This window comes from Mchenga conophoros, linkage group LG19 (genome assembly GCF_057382185.1).
Source record: "Mchenga conophoros isolate Kocher_MC1m ecotype Shallow Benthic linkage group LG19, M_conophoros_male_GT1.1, whole genome shotgun sequence".
NCBI lineage: Eukaryota > Metazoa > Chordata > Actinopteri > Cichliformes > Cichlidae > Mchenga > Mchenga conophoros.
The window spans coordinates 27,777,347-27,799,428 of record NC_140544.1 but is presented as its reverse complement, the minus strand read 5'-3'; the positions used below and the strand labels follow the sequence as shown (position 1 = coordinate 27,799,428).

The 22,082-nt window shown below is 41.3% G+C and overlaps 1 protein-coding gene across 6 annotated transcripts in view; it reads left to right on the top strand.

Moving 5' to 3' along the window:
- Window positions 1-22,082, top strand: part of kidins220a (kinase D-interacting substrate 220a) — a 45,468-nt gene that overhangs the window by 8,591 nt on the left and 14,795 nt on the right. For all 6 annotated transcript variants that reach the window (XM_085258427.1, XM_085258426.1, XM_085258425.1 and 3 more), the window contains exons 8-23: window positions 44-241; window positions 348-446; window positions 753-851; window positions 2,483-2,581; window positions 2,682-2,859; window positions 2,970-3,134; window positions 3,248-3,427; window positions 4,486-4,651; window positions 4,851-5,002; window positions 5,749-5,849; window positions 5,989-6,174; window positions 6,360-6,500; window positions 7,379-7,616; window positions 8,310-8,401; window positions 10,768-10,912; window positions 11,356-11,518. In XM_085258427.1, coding sequence (XP_085114553.1) covers window positions 44-241; window positions 348-446; window positions 753-851; window positions 2,483-2,581; window positions 2,682-2,859; window positions 2,970-3,134; window positions 3,248-3,427; window positions 4,486-4,651; window positions 4,851-5,002; window positions 5,749-5,849; window positions 5,989-6,174; window positions 6,360-6,500; window positions 7,379-7,616; window positions 8,310-8,401; window positions 10,768-10,912; window positions 11,356-11,518 — 2,402 coding nt within the window. The remainder of the gene's footprint in view (window positions 1-43; window positions 242-347; window positions 447-752; window positions 852-2,482; window positions 2,582-2,681; window positions 2,860-2,969; window positions 3,135-3,247; window positions 3,428-4,485; window positions 4,652-4,850; window positions 5,003-5,748; window positions 5,850-5,988; window positions 6,175-6,359; window positions 6,501-7,378; window positions 7,617-8,309; window positions 8,402-10,767; window positions 10,913-11,355; window positions 11,519-22,082) is intronic.

Genomic DNA, 22,082 nt, shown 5'->3' with positions numbered 1-22,082 from the left:
GTTCGAATGATGTCTAAATATGCCTCTTTCCTTGGCTTCACAGAACTCAATGACGGCTCTGATCGTAGCCGTGAAAGGCGGCTACACAGAGGTCGTCAAAGAGCTGCTGAAGAGGAACCCAAACGTTAACAAGACAGACAAAGACCACAACACAGCCCTTACCATCGCTGCCAAGGAGGGACACACAGAAATTGTGCAGGACCTGCTTGACGCCGGAACCTACGTCAATGTTCCAGACAGGGTGAGATGTTTGACAGTAGCAGCAGCAGTGGCTGATATGAAATACAATGGAAATAAAATACAACTCACTTTTCTCTGTTTGGTTTTCTCTGGTTTCTCTCTTGCAGAGTGGGGAAACAATGCTGATAGGAGCAGTTAGAGGAGGTCATGTGGAGATAGTGCGAGCTCTGTTGAACAAATATGCTGATATTGACGCCAGGGGCCAGGTAGAAGCTCCTCTCCTTCTGCCCTCTCATGTGCTCGGTGTAAAATGTCACCCTACTGATCAGTACTGTTTACTTATCCCTATTGTTTCTCAGTAAAGTGAACTTTTCCCCATGGGTTAGAATTACAGATATTTCTTGTTGTTGTTGCATAGACCTACCTTAATGTGCATAAAAATATGCACAGTACAGCATAATATGCTGCATTCCCAGCTATGCATATTAAACCATATATATTTTATTTTATTTGGGATTTTGTTAATGCAATTTGTTGTTGTTAGTACAAAAAAAGCTTTTATTTTTCATCAGGATGGAAAGACTGCCCTCTACTGGGCAGTGGAGAAAGGTAATGCTACCATGGTGAGAGACATTCTGCAGTGCAACCCTGACACCGAGAGCGCCACCAAGGTATCTTTCTTGACCTTTGAACTTCTTTAATTTGATTTCTTGATTATGTTGCAATTTAAAACCTCCAGAAAATCAAATTTTAAAACATGGTATTGGTATTTATATATAATTGTATTTATTTATTTATTTTTAAATGTGTGGTGTTGATTCATTGTTCTTTTTTATTTTGGCCATTATTCAGAGACAACAACAGCAAATATGTTTCCACACAAAGTTCAGAGAGGACAAATTATTATCTGGAAGGCTGTAACCTTCACTTTTACAGAGCGTTTTCTAAATAGCAACACTTTTATAACTGGATTTCACTAAACAAATGGTGAGGATAACAATAAATAAAAATAAACCTTAGATTTATACAATACTGTGCAAAAGTCACCGTGATATCTTTATATTTTGCTTCCAGAGGAATTCTTTCATTTTCAAAAATGTTTTCCAGGCTTTCTAAAGGTTTTTCAGAGTCTGTCTTTGTACACTGGCTGCTTTCTCACTCATTTTCAGTCCAGTCATTGTACCACAGCATTTTCAGAGGCATTGTTTTTGTTTAAGCCACTTAACACTGACCTATGAGTCATTCAAGAAACCGGTCAAAAAAAGACACCTAAGTCAAGGATGAACCGGTGTTGTGTCTACACATAACACATTGTCTACACAGTGTTATGTCTACACATGAGGCAGTTTAGCAAAGACCCAATTTTAAATTGTATCTTCAGGCATTTTCTTACAATAAGCCTACTGCAAAAAACAAAATACTTGTTCTGTTTTTTATTTTAGTTTTATCTGTATAAAATCTCAACAATAACACAGTTTACACAAACATAAAATTGTAGGTGATTCCAGAGAGCTGAAAAACTTAGCATATCTCAGGTGTGCAAAATAAAAATAAGTAAACAAATAAACAAAGAAACTGAACAAGTGGAGCATGAGGTGAACAGTAAAGTAATCTCCTAACAAATGGGAACAAATCCAGCAAGGAACAGAGAAATGCATTTGGCCTGCCCAGAGCCCGAACCTCAACATTGTTAAAGCAGTGTGGGATCATCTTAACAGAGAACAAAATAACAAGGCAGCCAACATCCAAAGAAGAGCTTTAAATGACCTTTAAGACGCCTGGAGAGCTACAGCTGAATACTACCTAAAGAAATTAAAAGTAAGCTTACACAAGAGAGTTCAGGCTGTTTTGAAGAATAATGGTGGTCACACCAAATATTTTATGCTTGTTAGAATTACGCAAACTCTTCTATACTTTATATACTCTGTATCCATATATGTTTGGACATGACTCGAAAAATCGCTACACCTATTTCAGACTTTCCAAGCAAATATTAAGAAATGAGGGGTTTCTCAAGACTGTATAATACTTTATTTCACAACTTTACCCCTCAATCTTTTTATATGTTGCCTGACCCTTGCTCTGAGTTCATGCTGCATCTCTCTGATAACAAATAACCTCAGGCATAGATTATTTTGTGCTTTGTACATTATTAGTCCCATATTGATTTAGCCAAGCTGTGAAATTTAACAGTGTGTAATGTAATAAATAGTCTGCTGCATACGAAGGTGATGTGGTTCTGAAGTTCTGAAGGGAAATCATTGTAAAGTTAATTGAGTGATTGTGTTTGTTTGGGTTTTAGGAGGGAGAGACGCCGCTTATCAAAGCAACGAAAATGAGGAGCATAGAGATCGTGGAACTGCTACTGGATAAAGGAGCCAAGGTGTCTTCAGTGGACAAGGTACTGTTTAAAGCACGCTTGGTCTTGCTTCTGTTTTTAGATTGTGTTCTCAGCTTGGAGTGAACAGTCATTAACTGAGCTCTGTGTTTTCTTCTCTCAGAAAGGAGACACGCCTCTCCACATCGCCATTCGAGGGCGTAGCCGAAAGTTGGCCGAGCTGCTGCTGAGGAACCCGAAAGATGGCCGCCTGTTGTACCGTCCCAACAAAGCTGGAGAAACACCGTACAACATCGATTGCACCCACCAGAAAAGCATCTTGACGCAGATATTTGGAGCGAGTACGACACATTTCACATTGCAAACTAAAAAAGGAGAATTTACGTTCAGAATTTGAGAAAAGAAGCTGTTTATTTTCTCTGAATATTTTTTCCTCCTAACTTTCTCTCAGAGCACCTGTCCCCCACTGAGTCTGATGGAGACATGTTGGGTTATGACCTGTATAGCAGCGCTTTAGCAGACATCCTTAGTGAGCCCACGATGCAGCCGCCTATCTGCGTTGGCCTGTATGCTCAGTGGGGCAGTGGCAAGTCTTTCCTTCTTAAGAAACTGGAGGGTATGTATTCTCCTGGATGAGAATAAAGTGGTACTGGGATGTGGAAAGTACTTTTTATTGTTTTTTAAATTTCTTTTTTGTTTTCGCCTCTCCGTTCTTCTCTTGTTCAACAGATGAGATGAAGACATTTGCAGGCCAGCAGATAGAGCCATTGTTCCAGTTCTCATGGCTGGTAGTCTTCCTCACCCTGCTGCTCTGCGGCTCAGTGGCCGTCATTCTGGGCTTTACTGTTGATCCCAAACTGGCGATCGCGGTCTCGCTCAGCCTCCTCGCCCTGCTCTACATCTTTTTCGGTGAGGAGACAGACCGGCTTGAATACTGGGTACTGAATGATTGTGGGAAAACTCTGCTTTGATTTGAATCACTCTGCAGTGAGATGAGAATAAAAGGTCAGCCTGCTGTCCAAAGAGAATGTCAAGCAGAATTCTTTAACTGGAAAATATTTTGACCCCTGTTTCAGTGTGGCGTGTTTTTATGCTGTGCAAAAACATTTAATCTAAACTGTAAATCAAAGCCTTTTAATAATGAGTCAGTGACAGTGTTGTAATGAACCCCTTTTAAAAAAATTACCGGCTTAGCTACTATTAAATTTTAATTCTGTTTAGTGGACATTACGTGTAAACATTGCTATGCTAGGACTTCTAGCCAAACTTAATTTGCAGATCTTGTCCCTGGTTAGGCTTTTGGGGTCTTCTATTATCCTAATACAGAGACAATTACTAGTAGAAACATAGTCAAGCAACCACTGCAGACAGTATAGAAATATTGACTAAAGCAAAAAAAATAAAAAATAGGAACAATGAGTGAAAAATAACAATTAAGAACAAAATAAAGAGAAAAATGGATGCTTTAAAGATCCAGCTCAGTGCTTACAGATCAGCCTTTGTTTGAATCATAATTTACTAAAGCGTGAAGAAACGTCTTTCGGCTGTTTTCATATTCACAAGGGGGCGCCACAGCATGTATTTGATTTAGTAGATTTTTATCCTGCATGCTGTTTGTGACCCTCCCAGAGTTTTAAGTCTCCTCCTGGTCTTGAAGCAGGGCATTTTTTGCATGTTTGGTGAATGCTTTAATGTGTCTTAAATTCGTAAAATCTTAACAAGAAGCACAACCAATCCTACTCCATCATCATCCTGGTTACACCATACTTGACAGCATTTGAAAAATTTTGCCTGTCACATTTTTTTTTTGTCACTGAGGCTTGGTCCTGGTAAAAATCTTACTGAATTTCAGAAGCCAAACCTTTTGAGGTTTAAGAAGATAAAGTAATCACAGATATTGGTTAAATGGAGTAAGGTGGACAATGTTATTTTTTTCTTTGTTGACTGTGATATGTCTTTGCATTTAGTATTGGTGTACTTCGGAAGCCGGCGTGAGAGGGAAAGCTGGAACTGGGCATGGGTCATCAGCACCCGGCTCGCTCGTCATGTCGGTTACCTGGAGCTGCTGCTCAAACTGATGTTTGTCAACCCTCGTGAACTCCCTGAGCAGACCACCCGCGCCCTTCCTGTCAGGTGACAATGATGCACAGACACAGAACTACATCCACTCGATTTATTGTAGTCAACACATAAAATACACCTTCACAATTTTCTTGTTGTAAGTTGTAAAATGCAATGCATTTGTTAGCACAGTCGACTAACTCTGTATATGTCTGCTGTAGTGATGATATTAAACTAAATACTGATCTGCATTCTCTCGCTCTTTATGCAGGTTCTTGTTTACTGATTATAATCGCCTGTCCAGTGTTGGAGGAGAGACGTCAATGGCTGAAATGATTGCAACGCTGTCAGATGCCTGCGAGAGGGAGTTTGGCTTCTTAGCCACCCGGCTGTTTAGGGTTTTCAAGAGTGATGAGATCCAAGGTGATGTTACTGGCTTTTTTTATGAGTCATGTCAGGACTCGTAAAGAAAAAGTTTACTGAGACAATAAAGAATATTACATTTACAAATAATACACTATATAACTAAATGCTGTTTTTTTTTAAACGTGCTGCAGTTCAGCAAAGGATAAATAATATAAATTATGTATTTTTATTAATCAGAACTTGTGTAAAATTCTAATGATGGGAATTCTGTGGGAGTCTTATAAGCATTGTGGACTTTTCTTGGTGAACCACTGCACAAATTGTGATGGTGAGTCATTGTGGGCAAAAAATATGACGGAAATACAAATGAAAGAAAGCGCTCGAGAGACCAAGAGATACCTGTGTCGCAGTAAATAGACCTTTGAAGAAAGCTGTGCAAACAATCTCCCGACATCTGTCTCCCTCTTAGTTAGCTACATTTGGTTTGGTCATGCAGGAGTGGTTTTAACCTGCTTCAACAGCAAACAACAAATGATAAACAAAACAAACTTGCAAGTTAATGGTGAAAGTAAATGAATAGAAAGAAGGAGCAGGCTCCAGAGTAGATTCCGGACCAGAACTCCCAGTAAGCCCAGTATAAACACCGGTAGCTGCTGATGTAGCAGGAATTTTTTTTAATTCATTGTTTTATTCAACTTAAAAAGTCTTTATATCCTTCTTGATGTATTTTTAGCATGTGAAGGTGTGTTGTGCCCTCTGTGCATCTGTGTAATATTACTGTCTCCTTTCTGTGAACCCCTTAGGTCAAAAATGGAAGAAAACATGTTGTGTTCCCTCATTTGTACTCTTTGCATTGATGCTAGGGTGCTTGATCACTGGTGTGGCACTGTTGTCTATTTTTAAGGTAGGTGTTTTTAGTTCTCTGAAAAAAATACTGTGTAGGTGTATTTTGTTTATCCTGGTCTGAAATAGCCTTACAAGAAGAGAGCCTACCCAGTATGTGTCAGAGTTTCAGTCCTACTTTTTATCTTTTGGTTCCTCAGGTGGACCCTAGGAATCTGACAGTAAATGCAGTGCTGATTGCGATGGCTAGCATGGTTGGCCTGGCCCTGCTGCTCAACTGTAAGACCTGGTGGCAGGTGGCTGACTCTGTCCTCAACTCCCAGAGGAAACGCCTGCACAGTGCTGCCAACAACTTGCATAGACTCAAGAGTGAAGGGTTTATGAAGGTAATTTAGTAATTGTACATAATCAAGAGAAAATGGAAATCCTCTGACATCCTGTTGCCATGACAGTGGGGCATTCAGTTTGCTTATGAAATTATGAAGTTGTGCTTTCTAATTCAATTGATTTCCTTTAGTTCATAGAAAATGAATTGGCTTTGATTTGTTTTGGGGTTTTTTATGTCTCACAGGTTCTGAAACATGAAGTGGAGCTGATGTCAAAAATGGCCAAAACTATCGATGGCTTTACCCAGAACCAGACACGCATGGCGGTTATCATTGATGGGCTAGATGCTTGCGAGCAGGACAAAGTGCTGCAGATGCTGGACACGGTGCGTGTTTTCATGTGCGTCAGTACAGGCAGATTAACAATTAGAGCAGCTTCCTCTTGACTGAAAACAAGATAATGGAATAATTAGATTTTTTTGACATCTGCCGCTCAAGAAAATTTATAACTATGAGCCAGAGAGTTTTAGAGCATCTGCCATGTGGTTTAAACACAAAGTGGGTCTTTCACCTGTGCACACAGAGACCACACATCTCTGTTGCACTGCAGCCACCTTGGTGTTCCCAGCTGCCTCAGCTTGCCTCCAAGTTTAGATTCTTTTTCCCAGCTGCTCTAATATAATTTCCTTTAGCCAAATGTTATTATTTGGTGAAGTAATCCCAGGGAAGACGGCAGCCTCCTGTGTGCTAATGCAATCTTCTCATCTCTGCAAGCATGTCCCAGTCACTCCATAACCTTTTTCTTTTGAGAGAGACTCAAACAACACATTTGTCAATTAACTAAATGTAATTTTTTTTCTCTCAGTCTGTGTACTTTTGCTAACAGATCATGTGCATTAAAGATGCAGACATCATGTGAAAACATTTTCACTTGATTCTGCTGACAGCTGCTTTTGGACAGGAGGTTCATCGTCCTGCAGGCGAGCCTTAGGGTTGTTGGCTACGGGTTACCAAACCAGCACTGCATCTGGCACAAATTGATGTCCTGTGACACTTGGACAATGTCTCTTAGTTAGTCGAGTGGAATTCCCCAGCACCATGTGCTGTGGACAGTAAGCTCTCACAGGAGTCATTATGTTTAAGTACTACAGCTGACTGACTACCTCGAGGTGTCGCGTCATGGAGTGATTAGATTGTAAACATATATTTAATGCAACTGAAAGATACTGAAAAACTTTCTTATGGTGTTTCTTTTTCTTTCCAGGTAAGGGTCCTCTTTTCTAAAGGCCCTTTTATCTCCATTTTTGCCAGTGACCCCCATATTATCATCAAAGCTATCAACCAAAACCTCAACAGTGTGCTAAGAGACTCAAACATCAATGGACACGACTACATGAGAAACATTGTCCACTTGCCCGTGTTCCTCAACAGCAGAGGATTTAACACAGCTAAAAAGATGAGCATGGCAGCACCCACCAACGGGGAGCCACTGTCTGGTGAAGGTAGACGACAAAGGCTACACGTCTTCCTTTTAAAGTGCTTTATTTTTTTCTTTACTGTCGTCTTTTAGTGTGTTATATAGCTTTTTGTGTGTGAAAAAGTCTGCAAAGTTACACCCAAAGTTTACTACAAAGGGAGTTAATCTCTCCCACAATAGAGTGCTGCTACTGAACAGTTTAAAGCACCTCATTTGTAGGTCAAGTGTTACTTCCCCCACATCTATGTCACAATAAAACAAACATTTCCACTCAGCAGCTAGTTTGACACACCATTTTTACTTACTTGTTGAAGCCATGCTAACTCTAAAATGTCTCACCAAGTGCAAACACACTAAGTCTTCTGTAATTAGCCAACGCTCCAGGCAAGCTGACCCATCTAGAGTAGATTGGAATTTTTGTAAGTGGGGTCTTAAAGAGGCAGCAGCTGAAATGATACGTTTCAGTGAGATAATAAAAAGTGGTCCTGTATAGTAAAGGGAAAACCATGACCCACCCTTCTAGTTGACCCACAAATTAAAGTTATAAACTTGTAACTGGGCATAATATGGTCACTTTAATATATACAAGTAGGTTTACACAGAGCTTTGAGGCATTTTATAAACTCATAGTTTCATAAACTGTTTTACATCTAATACTTGGTGATGCTTGATCGTCTCTGTTGACACTTTGACTCTTCCTCTTCATCCCTTTCTCTAGGATGGCATGAAGACACGGACAAGAAGATGTCTCAAAGCAGCCTGGCTCAAGACCAGGCCAAACTTGGCAGCAAGAATGCCTTAAACCGCAGGGTAACAGCTATTCAAGTCAAGTTTGTAAAAAAAAAAAGTATTACATGTAATATTTTGGTGGGATTTACAAACACACATCAGTGGTTGATTTCCTAACTTTAGGTTTGTAAGTTAAGAAGACGAGGAAGAGCCGTGGTAGTTCAAAACAGATTGTTAATAAAAAGAAAAATCAAATAAAAAAACTCCAAAGTGTCATTAGTCCAAATTCTACTTTAAGCAGGGAGTGTTCACTGCTTGCACCAGCCTGTAATACCCAAATCAAAAAGGCTGCAATAGCACATTGAAGAAGCTTTGGACACAATATGAAAGCAGGCAGGGTTTTTTTTTGTTTCAATAATTTCCCCAAAACCCACGCTGTTTAGGAAAGTACTTAATATTCACGTTTGATTTCTACATATTAATCAAACAAAATGAAAAAGCTGCCAGTTCACTGCTCTTTGACCAGAAAACATTGGCTTCGTGTGAGATATTCTGGCTGAGAAACCTTCACTGCTATCTCTCTTCAGCCTCCTCCCTGAAGGAGGGAGGAGGAGGGGTTCAGTACAGGCGTGGTGTTGGCAGGCGGTGCAGAGGCCAGAGGACAGAAGGAGACACACAGAGACAAAAAGAGAGAGGTGCTCGGTGTGCGGCCAAGGTTCCTGGTGTAATTGATGTAATGGCTGTTTATCCTTCCTGCTGCGTTGCCACAGCCTAATGACAAGGCCTAGCAGCAGTGGGTCCCTGTGACAAAACACTGGCACCAGGTCTGCTGGCAGGAGGCTAAGTGACTCTGCTGCTGTCGCTGATGCCTTCCACCCTCCTATGAGACCTTCCCCCCAATCCCCCCTTTCCTTCCCACTTTCCTTTCTTGTTTTTTTGTTTGTTTGACATTTGGTTGTACCTTGGGTTTACCCAGCATCCTCCATTATTGATGTTGGCCCCTTTAATACAGGTCAGCATTCTCTTTTTATATGCCGCTAGCTAGCACTTGGCAGGAGGGCCCTATTTCTAGAAGTGGAGATTAAAATGAGGGGGCAGGAGGGCAAATTGACTATGAGCTCTCTCCACACTGAAATTCTGTGACTTCTTGAATTAAGTGTGATGCTGTAAATATCTCTGTAGTATTTTAACATTTATTGGATTGAAACTAATTGCTGCTTAGTATTTCTTAGCACTTCAAGGAATCATCAAAATAAACCATTGACACTGTGAAGCTACAGAAAAAGTTAATAAATACCAAAAAGCTAGCCCCAAAGAGGTGTCTCTATGATAGACCTTTTTGGTTCAGACTGAGCGGTGGCCATATGTTTCATCTCTCTGAGAAAGAGGTCATGAGACTGGTGTTACAACTTCAAAGTCAACCAAAAGGCTTGTCTTGGCTCATGACCATTGCAGCTGTCTGAAATCATCACAGATGTTCTCCGGTAGATCTGTGTCAATAGCTTGCCTGTGTGTCATGACTTTTCAGTGTTGGACAGCGGCTCTTTGATTTCTTCTGTGCAGTCACAGAGATTTAGTGCTGTGTATGTCATGGCCATTAAGAGATTGGTTATATGGAAGGAAAGAAACCCATGTACATCTCTTTTACAGGGCTTATCGGTATAAACCTTAACTGGATTATGTTGAGAGTAAGGTAGTGTTTGCTGTTAAAAATTATTGTGGTGCTGCTGATACTTTAAAATAAAATCTCTCTCTCAAATATGGGGTATGTGGAATAATATAGAAATGATCCCATCTAGATGTAGTCGTAGTCTAATGAAGCAAAGGTTCTTAAAATGGTCTTAGATCACATGGTGATCATGAAACCTCTCCTCTGGTCTCATGATGCACATAGCGGGACAGTAAGGGTGCGTTCTCACAAACATCAGTCAGGGTCCACAATAACTGCTGCAGTTTCAGTTTAGAAGTCTAACATTAAACAGGAAAAATTTATGGCTCTCTATGGTTCCTTTGCTGTATTTCTTTTCCATGTGTGGCTAGAATACACTTCCTGTTTTCCTGGTCCCTTTATTATATACTGTGAACCAGTGGTGTCAAATATAAGGCACGTGGGCCAAAGTCGGTCCGGCAAAGACTCCAATCTGGCTCATTAAACAGCTTTAGAAAATGTGAATGTGGGCACAGATTTTAAACTTTTAACTGTATTTATGAAGACTTTTTATAAATATAGAAGAACCTTAGAAGAACCTTTCCTGTAATTTTATGCATTTATTATGTAGTTTCACCGGTTCTGTCCACTTAAGATCAAAGTGTGGCCCACGATATAAAATGAGTTGGACGTCCCTCGTGTAAAGTGTTTTTTGGCGATCCATTATGTAACTTATTGTGAAGTAAAATGCAGCATGTACCATCTCCAGCCTCATGCTAATGAGTGTTTGTCTGCTAAGGACACATACCGACGGCGTCAGATGCAGAGGACCCTCACCAGACAGATGTCCTTCGACCTGACCAAGCTGCTGGTGACCGAGGACTGGTTCTGTGACATCAGCCCACAGACCATGAGGAGGCTGCTCAACATTGTTTCTATTACAGGTGAGGAATTAACCATGATCTGCTTGGGAACTGTACATATTATTACAGTAATAAAGCCATTTTTTTTTTTTTACATCAACATCCGCGCTTCAAGAGTTCTGTTTTAATGAAGAGTACATTTTGCTTGTAAGCTTAAACAGTAATTTTAATTTAACCACAAAGGCTTGGCAGACTTAGGATTTAGAGGTTATAAATATATTATAATAAATTACACAAGGGGTACAGTAATAGAACAGAGTAGAAGATTAAAAACAGTTGGCACTACCACTGACAGTTTGTTTTTAAGCAAGTTGGCACAACAAGCCCCTATAGCTGATTAGTGCTTGTGAGCAAAACCATTATATGTTATACAAGTCAATGATGCAGCCAAAAGAAAATGTTTGTTATTAAGCAGATTGGAAGTGACTTCTGTGGCCCCTAATCCTCTGATTCGTTGTTGGCAGGTCGTCTGTTACGCGCCAATCACATCATCTTCAACTGGGATCGACTGGCGTCATGGATAAACCTGACAGAAGAGTGGCCTTACAGGACATCATGGATCATCCTGTACTTGGAAGAGGCTGATGGGATGTCTGATCAGGTTACTCTCAAGACCATCTATGAGAGGTATACACACACAGAAACATCATCTTTTGATTAGTTACTGATCTGATTTATTGACTTTCTTGCCTTTCTTTCCCGGGTTCTTTTATTGCCTTTTATTCATTCTCTTTCTAACTTGAGGGCAGCACTAGCAGACTGATCATCAACTAAATTATCTAAGTGAAAATTAGATGATGGATGTATTTGGATGAGTAAAATTCCACATCTTCAAGCCGGAATAAAAAGCCTGAGATGTCAGCTAAGAATTTGCTTTTATTGCTCTCTGTTTAAGTAACCCTAACCAGCAGGTGGCAGTAGAGGATTTTGTTTTCCATGCAGGCGAGATAATCTGTACACATGTAGTGCCAAAGGCTGTGCCACACTAATTGGCAACTGTCAGACAGATTTTGTAATTGACCATAATGTTCAAGGCGAATGATGACTGAGTTATTGCCCGGATTCGAGATTCACAAAGGGACACTAATTCTTTAAAGTCTACAAGAGGAGCAGTAAAGTCTTGTCCCTGTGTGTGTATACTGTGAGGTCATGAATGCTTTTAGGCGTGCTCACCGCAGACGAGAGGAGGAGACCGATAGAGGCTGAGTCGCTGGGTTTGGGCGCTGTTGTGCATCAATCGCTGGCCTTTAAAGGTTGCACTCTGTCACAATACACTAGCGCCCACGACTCCTGCGGCAGGGAAGTGTCACAGACGGTTATTGTCAGCTATTCAGCCAGCTAGATTCAGCCGACAACTCTCCATCCCCCATCTCCAAACACAAACCACTACCTCATTAGACTGGATTTTTGCTCTATGGTTTTTTAAAGGACAAAAGTTATTACCGTTTCTTTTTCCATATGGCACTACAGAATGCAGATTTTTAAATGTCTCGTTTCTCTCTGCATTTTATGGGAAAAAATATCACTACATTTCCTCCTGTGTATGTTTACTCTACTCGCATTCACTGGAGACCCTAAAAGAAACGTTCTTACTTTTGCTGTAATTATTGTGGAAAATAAGAGAGCCATAAAAACTGATGTTTCTACATCTAACAAAAGGCCTGGATTCAAGTCTCCTTACCGCAGCATGGGGTTGTACTTAGACTACTCATTAGACCTAATATAGCCATCATCTTGCTTTTGACCAACGGCCCTGTCTTTCTTTATCTTCCTCCTCGCTGAGTGTCTTTCCAAATGGCTGCTCTGTTCCGCAGTGGCCGTCGAAGAAGCTGGCTTAATGATGATGACAGGAAGCCTCGAACAGGCTAAACACAACGCCTTGCCTAGAGGCCTTATCTCCTACACCAATCTTCCGCTGATAAGACTCAGGCCTCTGTCTGTCTGTCTTTTTCTGTCTCTGCTCTTTTCTTCCTCTTTCATATGATCTGAGGCTCTTTAGGCCCTTTTTTTGTTCTGGATGAGTTATTCTGTCTCATTCCCTTTAACGACGGATGGGCACTTGACTGACCTCTACGAACCTCGGGGTCTCGGGGATTGCCTGCCTGTTTGAGAAGTGGATAGCTTCTTTTATTTGCTTTCCTTTTCAGAGCGTTAAAAAATACACACATCCACCCACGTCTCGTTTCACAGCTTCACTTTGACCAGTTTGATAATTTCCTTTTTTTATACTTAGCATCCTTTTGCTCATGTGGTTCAGATCTCATCTATTCTTTGTTGTGTTTTATTTTGCAAACATGTGTGCGAGTTGTCATGCACAGCCTTTTTTACACAGCAAAACTGCACATCCCCTGAGCGTTACTAAGTGAATATATTAGTGGTGAAGTGAACGTGGGGGGTGAGTCAGCCCCTTATAGGTCAACTGTCGCCCTGCATCTCAGTCACAAGGCAGCAGCTCTTCCTCTTCTCTGCCCTCTCTTTGTAAAAGTGTCTACAGCTAAGTATACCACAGCATCAAAAATAAACTTATTGTTAACCATAAGACTGAAAACAGTGCAGCTGTGGTTGCAATTAAATATTTTTTTCTGTTTCCATCTTCATAAGTACAAACGTGCTTTAAATGGGGCTAACCACCATTAGTTGGTCTCAGTTCAGATTGCATGCCCCATACATTAAAACTAAATTAACTCTCACACTGTAAATTATTATGGAATACACACAGGCCTTTCAGTAAAGGGGGTGAGCTGAACTCTTAAGAAATAATAAACAGAAATGCTTACCCACCTTCTCTCCTATCTCACACAAACAGACAGGATTTCGAAACAGCTAAATGTTTTTCACTAACTTGCTTTGCATTGACAAGCATCAATGAAGGGCTGTGAACTGTCATTTTAGGACGTGGCGTGCAGAGAAAAGCTCACTTCTGATTCCCGTTGCAGTAACAGGCTAGTACAGCCGTCTTAATCTGATGGAGAATGCGTAATCGGTTAATAACTTCAGCGATTTCTATCGTTAATGCTAAGACTGAGGGCCGCCCAGGCTCATGCACGGTAGCTGAGGGAAAGAGGTGTGTGAGGAACAAAGACGGCACTGTCTGAAGGAGATACTGGTCCAAAGCAGTCAAGCTTTTACTCGAAGCATAGGTAAAATGTTTGTGTCACTACTTTCACAGGGGAAATTGCAAAAAACACTTGGACGAGTGAGGCAGCCTTGTGGTGTGTCCAGTACACTGACAGAACCTGAGAAGAAAACAAAAACTCAGATGCTTTAGACCAGCATCTGCAAGTCTTCAATTTGTAGTTGTCAAATTAACAAACCCAAATCTTTCTTTTGAGTTTGTTCTTTCAATTAGTAAATTGGATCTGGAGCCTGCAGCATTATGACTATCATTTTCGGTTACATCATTACTTCCTCTTCGTTATTGTCTCTTCTCAGGAGTTGTTTCTTAGCTGCCATTAGAAACCTGATGATTATAGCTACCCTGGCCCTCTCCTGCTTTGCGGTTATTGCTGTATATTTATTTCCTTGAGCTTTTTCAGCATCATTATATTACATTTTGCCATCTAATGGAAATTCATTTGTAGAGTGAATTTAAATGTCTGAACAAGTAGTTTTAGGATGTTGAATACACATCTGTTATTATTGTTGTGAACGGTTGGTACTAGTCTCCATGGGGGTTTGTATTTGTGAATAAAAAGCAAAAAAAAAAATTAAAATAAGTGATCAGAATATATTTTCTAAACTTAACTACAGCTGTGTCCTTTTTTCTGTTCTTTGTCATTAGTTGAAGATTAAAAGCAGTGGATAGGCATTAAGGACATGGTGTTCAGCAATTAATTATGCAGAATTAGTCAACAATCAGCAAAAAAATCAAATGTCTAAATGACGAAATAAAAAGCAAACCAGCAAAGTTAGCAAATAATTTGCTTTATAGTGTAGCAGTATGGCTGACAGAAGGTAGGTATTAGCAAAGAGAAAAACCCAAAGAACAACGAGAAAGGATAAGCAATGAAGACACGAGGAGTGTAAATAGTGAGTGGATGAGTCAGTTGGCAAAAATATGTGATAAGTTGCTATTTTTTAGTAGAAAAAATTAAATATTGCTTCCAGGCATTCAAGTAGCTAGAACCAGAACCAAAGGAGTTCCTGCTTTCTTTGGTTTCTGAAACACTGAATATCTTCGGGTTTGGATGTGATTTAAATATGCTAACTGCAGGATCTTCAGGGACTTTCAAATGACTTGTACTTGTTTTTTGATAATTTGTTTCACAGTGAAGTAATTTTGGATGTAGGGTTAACATACTTGGATCTAATCATCTGTGAGGGCGGGTTCAGTCGGGTCCTAAGAGAGTTTATTCCTGGACGCCCAGATCCAGTTTTCAGCTCTAGAAAAAGAAAAAAAAATGTGTCACTGGTCCACTGAGCAGGTTCCTGCGCTCCTCTGACATCTGGTACCCTGTGTGTGCCAGGATGCCCCTGCTGCACTCAGGAGTGTGTTTCTGGCGTTGCACCTGAATCTTCTGTTCATTACACACCCACTCATATATATACACACAAACTATTGCATGCCATGGACTTATAGACACTCTCTCACACACACACTCAGGAGTTGTCATCCGTGCATGTTTCAACTGAAACTCATTTGCCACTACAAGTTTTTGCAATTTACACAGGTGCACACATGAAATCACACACAAATCTTATGCATGCAGTTGATAGAAAACTCACAAAAATTCACACACACTAGCTAGCTCTCACACCAGTGCAAGAACATATGTCACCCCCAACTCCTCTGAGAATCGGTGTAATTAATCAGACCCTGAGATGCAGGCTGTGTTCAACAAACATGCGTACTCACACACATTCACACAGTGCAGGAAGCAGAACACAGCAGAGAAATTGTTGTCAGGTGAATTTGTATTTAGAAACACAGTGACACTATGTTTTGTAGTATTGTGGGCAAAAAAAAAATTCCCACTTTCTGTGCCCTCTGTGCTTTTAATCACCAGGTCACGGCTTGTGAATAACGAACCGTTTCTCTCATCCTTTCATCTTCTTTTCACCTCCGATTTGTTGGCTTGACCCAGCGTTCATACGCTAAACAATCACCCTTTCAGTGATGTACAGCCAGCCACTCGATGGACACTTAAAAACTTTTTTTTTTCCACTAATCACAGTCTGAATGAATATGCAGCCCACCAATTCACTCTTAATTAGGGAGACTCTTATCCCAAGTACTGAAACATTAAGATGACACTCTCTTCATTCGGGATTACTTTAATTGGCACAATTATTGTAATTTGGTTGCAATTATGTGCAGGGATAAAAGCGCCATTCCAAAGCTCACGCTGATGATTCCCTTTATGCGGAGTTCTTTTAATAAGCTCTTAAAAATCTGGACTCAAAAAATGGCGAGACCCTGTTCTTTTGTTATAATGAACACTTCTGAACTTTTCCTGCCCTCAAATGAAGAAAAAAAAGTCTTTATTCTTCACCATACAGCCCATTCATATGGAGTTCTGTCGCATTTGCAACACATTCTATAATCTAGCTGCACGACAAATGCGCAAAATGGTTTTCTTCCCTCTCTCTGTCCTCTGAGAGAGCCCATTGTCCCTGTACCCAGGAGGTATTTCAGTGAAATACAGAGTAAAACTGGTAATTCGATCGTTCACTGCGCTGCCATTTGCCAAGAGGCCTCCAAACGTGTGTGAATTTGTAAAGGCTAATGTGAAGTCACCTGTGTCTCAATAGAGTTCTGGCTCCATCGCTGATAGGACACCGCCACTGAGTCTACACACTAGTGTGCTGACAGACCACCTGACTGAAGGGAAGATAAAGACAGACGGAGACAAAAACGAAACTAGGGTTGGTGTGAGATAAAGATGGAAAAACAGGAACAGTTGGGGGGTGGGGGGAGGTAAGAAAGAGAGAGCAAGAAGAAAGAGTTCTGTCTCTGGAGGTAAAATAAGGTAACGGAACCAAAGCTTGTGAATACTACAGAGGATCAGACCAGATACCAGCAGGATTACCGCATGAGGCGTTTGCCATTGGTGTGCTAGCGTCTCGGGTGTATTTGAAGCCTCAGGTGATGCTGCTGCTCCAAGTGAGATAGTCCAGGTGGTGGACACACACACAGAAATTCATGCACATGTCCCCTGGGTCCCACGTGGCTGTTTATATTAGTGAAACCGGTCCTCTGCTGATTCCACTTGAGTGCACGTATGCGTGTGGGTCGATTTGGCCTGCTCTGTCGTTCTTGCATCCCTCAGGTGTTTGCTGGCGTTGACTAAGGCATGAATCAGCCTCAGCCAGCTCCAACACCACCCAACCCCTACTGAGCTACTTAAAATGTAAAAGGAAAAAAAACACAGCTCTGGCCAGTGTGTACAGGTGACACAGGAGGAGGTGTGTGTGTGTGTATGTATGTGGAAGAGGAGTTTTTGACTGCTCTTGTGTGTATTTGTGCAGGGAGGCTACCGGAAAGAACGTTGTGCAGCATTCTTTGCTAGAAAATCCTTAAAGCCTTTTTCATTTGTGCCTGCAAGCCGAGGTTGAAGGATTAGTCTAATTGGTCAGAAACAAGAGAGCTGCTCTGTTCTCTTTTTGTACAAAGCACAAATAATCATTTTTAAATGCAGTAAAAGCCCCACCGCTACACCTCTGGCTGACCTCTGCTCCGGTCTTAGAGCCCATCCATCAGACCACAAGGTTGGGTTAACATTTAAATGTGACACTTAGATGGAAGAAAAAGAGCAGAGGGCTGAGAAGCTGACAGCCGCCTGATACTTTGGTATTTCTGCAGTGTTGAGCATTATCACTGATCTCTCTCGTGCTTTCCCGTGTCTTTGTGCTGGAACTGCTAGAAGGTGGGGGCTGATTATAAATAGCAGCACAGGGTTACAAGAGGGTCGGCGCTGACCTTTAAGGGGACAGTGAGATTCACCACTCAGCCACTGCGGGAGCCACGGGCAATCTTGATACGCACACACACACATCCGGCTCTTAACTGACATTAACATCCTGGCCCTTCAAAGGTCAATGGAGGTTAGGGCTTGTTAGAATATGTGTGCAGAAACCACACGGAAATTGCAAAGAAGCCCAGAGAAACATATTGAGGATTTAGCCTCTGAAAGGTTTCACAGGTGCTTTTTTTCTACATTATCATTGACTTTCTGTGATCTTGTTGTCAGCCTCTGTAGTAGTTGCTCAAACAGTCTGCGAGGCTTTACATCCTTGCCTCTAACTTGGATGCAAATTGAACTGGAGAAGCTTTTGTTTTACCACAGTAATTTCCTTTTCTTTCTCTCACATTCTCATTGATTTTTCTTTTTCTCATTCCAGTTTCTCTTCTTATTATTGACACATGTATCCCTTTCAGTGACGTTGAACAGGATTGCTCGTCCAGTCTGAGACTCCCAAGTTTGTTTGTCATATTAATTTTTCACTGTATGGATTCATTTTTATTCCAGCTGCATAATCTACAGCTGCCCATTTGTCTTCACTTTAGCAGTCCACCCCACTTAACCGAGCATCATATGGCCTATCAACTGGCCATTACAGCTATCAAACAACCACATGTGCTGATATGAGCTTCATGGTGCAATTACTGTCACAATGAACAAACTGTGTAATGACCCAAGGATGCTCCAAACTCTCTTCTTGTGCGTAAATCACTAAGTTGAGGTTTACTGTTTTAATATTTGTCAAGAATGAGGCCCTAGTTGCTCTGAGTGGAGGGTTCAGTTAAGGTTTTTGGGGTCTGGAACAAGGAGGCTCCATTTCGGCGCTACACATGAGTTTAATCAACATTTCACGGAACCACTGAGCCCTGAGCCCGTTTCACTGAGAGGCCGCTTGCTCCGAAACTGCTTGGTTTTTATCAGCATGGTGTGTTTCCCATTAGCCTGCTTGTCTCTGTGGTTTGCTTTGGGATGCACAGGTCCAGCTTAGTACAAGAGAGTTTCAATTACTGGACTTAACTTTGCCACAAATGTATATGGAAAGCAGACGCTGCCGCAAGTTGTCAGTTGGCACTGCCAAGACAAGGAAGCAAGGAAAAGGGAAGGTTAGAGACGAAGAGGAAAGCAGAGACAGGGGTGTCCACAGTACTTGAAGCATTTGATTTAAATCAAGGAAATGCGTCTGGATTTTTAAGGAGACAAAGAACATGGCGTCATCTAAAGTGAAAACATATTTTTGCTCTCCCCCTCTGCCTTTGGGTGGTGGAGGTCTTGGCAGCTTCCATTGTAACAATAACCTCCCTCAGCCTTGATGCTGTGAATCCACGCGCCAACTCGCCTGTCCACTGTTTTTCCAGAGAGGGCCTCGCTGTTTTCATCCACATGCTGGGTAGACACTACCAGCAGCTCTGACATGACTCTGACCAGGAGAGGAATGTACCGGACCCGGGCCTGGTTAACTTCTTCACCCACACATTGTTGTACTGGTCGCACAGTGTCTGACATCGAAACTCTTGAGCTTCTCAAACACAATGCGCACAGGCGGTTGTCTGTTCTGAGGCATCTCTCTGTCTTTGGGCCCCTTTATGGAAATGTTTGGCAGAGAGACCACCTCTTTGTGGCGTGTGTGCGAATGTCACCCATAAGCACAGTGGGCAGCTATAAAGCAAAGTCAAGTGGCACATTCATACTTTCTGTGCCCAGCGAGAGTACTGAAGAGAGAGCGAGCGAGATGAATTCTGCTCCTTCCCATCAGCTGCAGTGTGTGGGAGTTGAGAGGAGAAGAAAGGCTATGCCCCAGTCAGCTTTGGGACCCATTAGCATTTGGATAAGCCCAGAAAGCTCCCAGTAGCCACGCCACACAGCAAGAGGTTGGACCTGTGCGCCTGCATGACTGCAACTATAAGCCTGGTCCTGTCAATGGGCCTATTGTGCTACAAAAATGGCTGCTGAAAATTTTTTCTTCATCTGCTTGAAAGTAGTGTAGTGGCTTCTTGGACACTGCAAACAAAACATCCAACTTCTCATTAAGCAACTGGTTTCTGATAAGAATGACTAATTAGTCCATAGTGATTTGCAGCCAACATCTCAAACGATAGGAATTCTAGATATTGGCATTTTAAGTGGTCGTATCTCATTTTAAAAGTGTTTTTATCATTTAATGGGTACATGCATTTCAGCGTGTTACCCAGACTCCTGCAGTCAAGTTGTTAGCTCTCAGTCCATTAGTACTGAAATATCATTTATGGTAATATATTATTATATAAGGTGTAATAATCATAGCCTCAATATAGGGACTCGCACATGTCAGCAAATTCCTGGAGGGAGATTGCTGAAACTGTCAGAATGGATCTCAATGGATGTATAGAGAAAGGAAAAAGTCTTAGCTTTTCATTTGTTTCAGTCGTAGCTTGCACCAGATTTACAGTAGTGTGAAAAGTGTTTCCCATTTTTTTGTATGTTTGTTATACTTGCATTTTCTAAATGAAGGTGAACGAGCTAAACTGCCTTTTTAAGGTCATGCCACAGCATCTCAATCGGATTCAAGCGAAGGCTACGCCAAAGTCTCCATTTTCTGTAGAACCCAAGTGCACTTGAGCTTGAGGTCACAAACAGATGGCAGGGCATTCTCCTTCAGGATGTTTTGGTAGAAAGCAGAATTCATGATTTCATTTACCACAGCAAGTCTTCCAAACACTTTTTCACACCACTATAATTTGCTGGGTTGTGTCCCAGTGCATATAATACACCGGGACACAACCACAGGATGATTAACACATAATACAGCATGCAGACGCATGAATGCTGGCAATGCCGTCGGCTGCTTAAGTAGGTTACGTTGTAGGCTTTACCAGTCTAAATCAGCTGTTTGTCATGTTCTTTTTCAGAAACCCAATATGGCAATGGGTCACAGTAGCTATATCCATCTTTTATGTACAGTTTATGCTTATTTTGTGGGGGGGGTTCCTTTTCCACTATTTGTTGATTTGTTTTGTTTTTCACGTTTTGGTCCTCCTTGAAGCAGGATTTCCACTCAGTGTCTGTCTTTCCTTTCTTGTCTGAATAGGTAGTTGGGAACTTAGTCGTCTTCTTATTCTCTCACAGTTTGTCTGGGCATGATGGATGTACTTGACTTGCTCTTAGCAAATCCAGTTGTATTTAGAAGAGACATCTGTCTGTGCTCCTGTATGCTTGCACATTGTGCATTACCAAGAGCAAACACACAACTCAGTGAATTATGCACATTGTAGCCAGTTTCTTGGTTGCCATTGTTGTCCAGTATAAATTAAGGGTTTTTTATTTGTTTGTGAAACTTGTCTCAGTTTTAACAAAAGCAAATGTGTCTGAAAATATGACAAGATAAATGAGTTATTGAGTTATTTTCAGTTATAATTCTTAGTAACTTATCATCTAACATATGACTCCTCGGGCTATAATAAATCTATGAATATAAACAGTCTGTAGTAGACCAAAATTTCTGTCTGTGTGTACATCTAAGCATAATAAGTCTCAGTTATACTTTCATAATTGGAGCCCTTTCTAATTTTTTTTCCTGTTTACACATTACAGAGTTATTTTAGATGGTCCTATAAAAAGATATAAGATTCCTTAGAAAGTCTGTGGAGGATGTTCTTTGTATAGCAAAAGGAAGTGCTCTGTGTGCGTGCATGTTTGTGTGTGTGTGACTCACTGGCTCCTGTTGGTCTGTGTCTTCAGACCCACAAATAAACAGCACTAAGCCAGCTGGAAATGGGGAAAAGCACAAGATTCTCTCAGTCTGTGTATGGGTTAATACAGTTCATGAGAAAAGGAACCAAACACCCCCACACACATACAGTACACACACACACACACACACACAGACACTCGCGCATGCGCTTAAACACATACTCCACCCTTCATCTGTGCCTTTGAATTTTCCCATCCTGACTGCCCAGGTGTCTGCAGTGGATATTACATAATTGTTCTCGTCAGTGTTATTTGAATCAGCACTCAGGCTGACACCATCAGTGGTGGTGCTTACGTGCATGTACACTCAGGTAACAGCTGTGCCTTCAGAATCACACTTATCCGCTAGGTCACAGCAGAGGGTTCGTCTGTGTGCCAACAATGAGCTTCCTCAACTTTTTGGGTCTTATTAAAGGTTCTAATGGAAGAAACACTGAGAGGGCTTTGTCCACTGGAGCCAGCTGTGCTGCTCTGTCCTCTCTACTCACAGCCTTTTCTGTCTC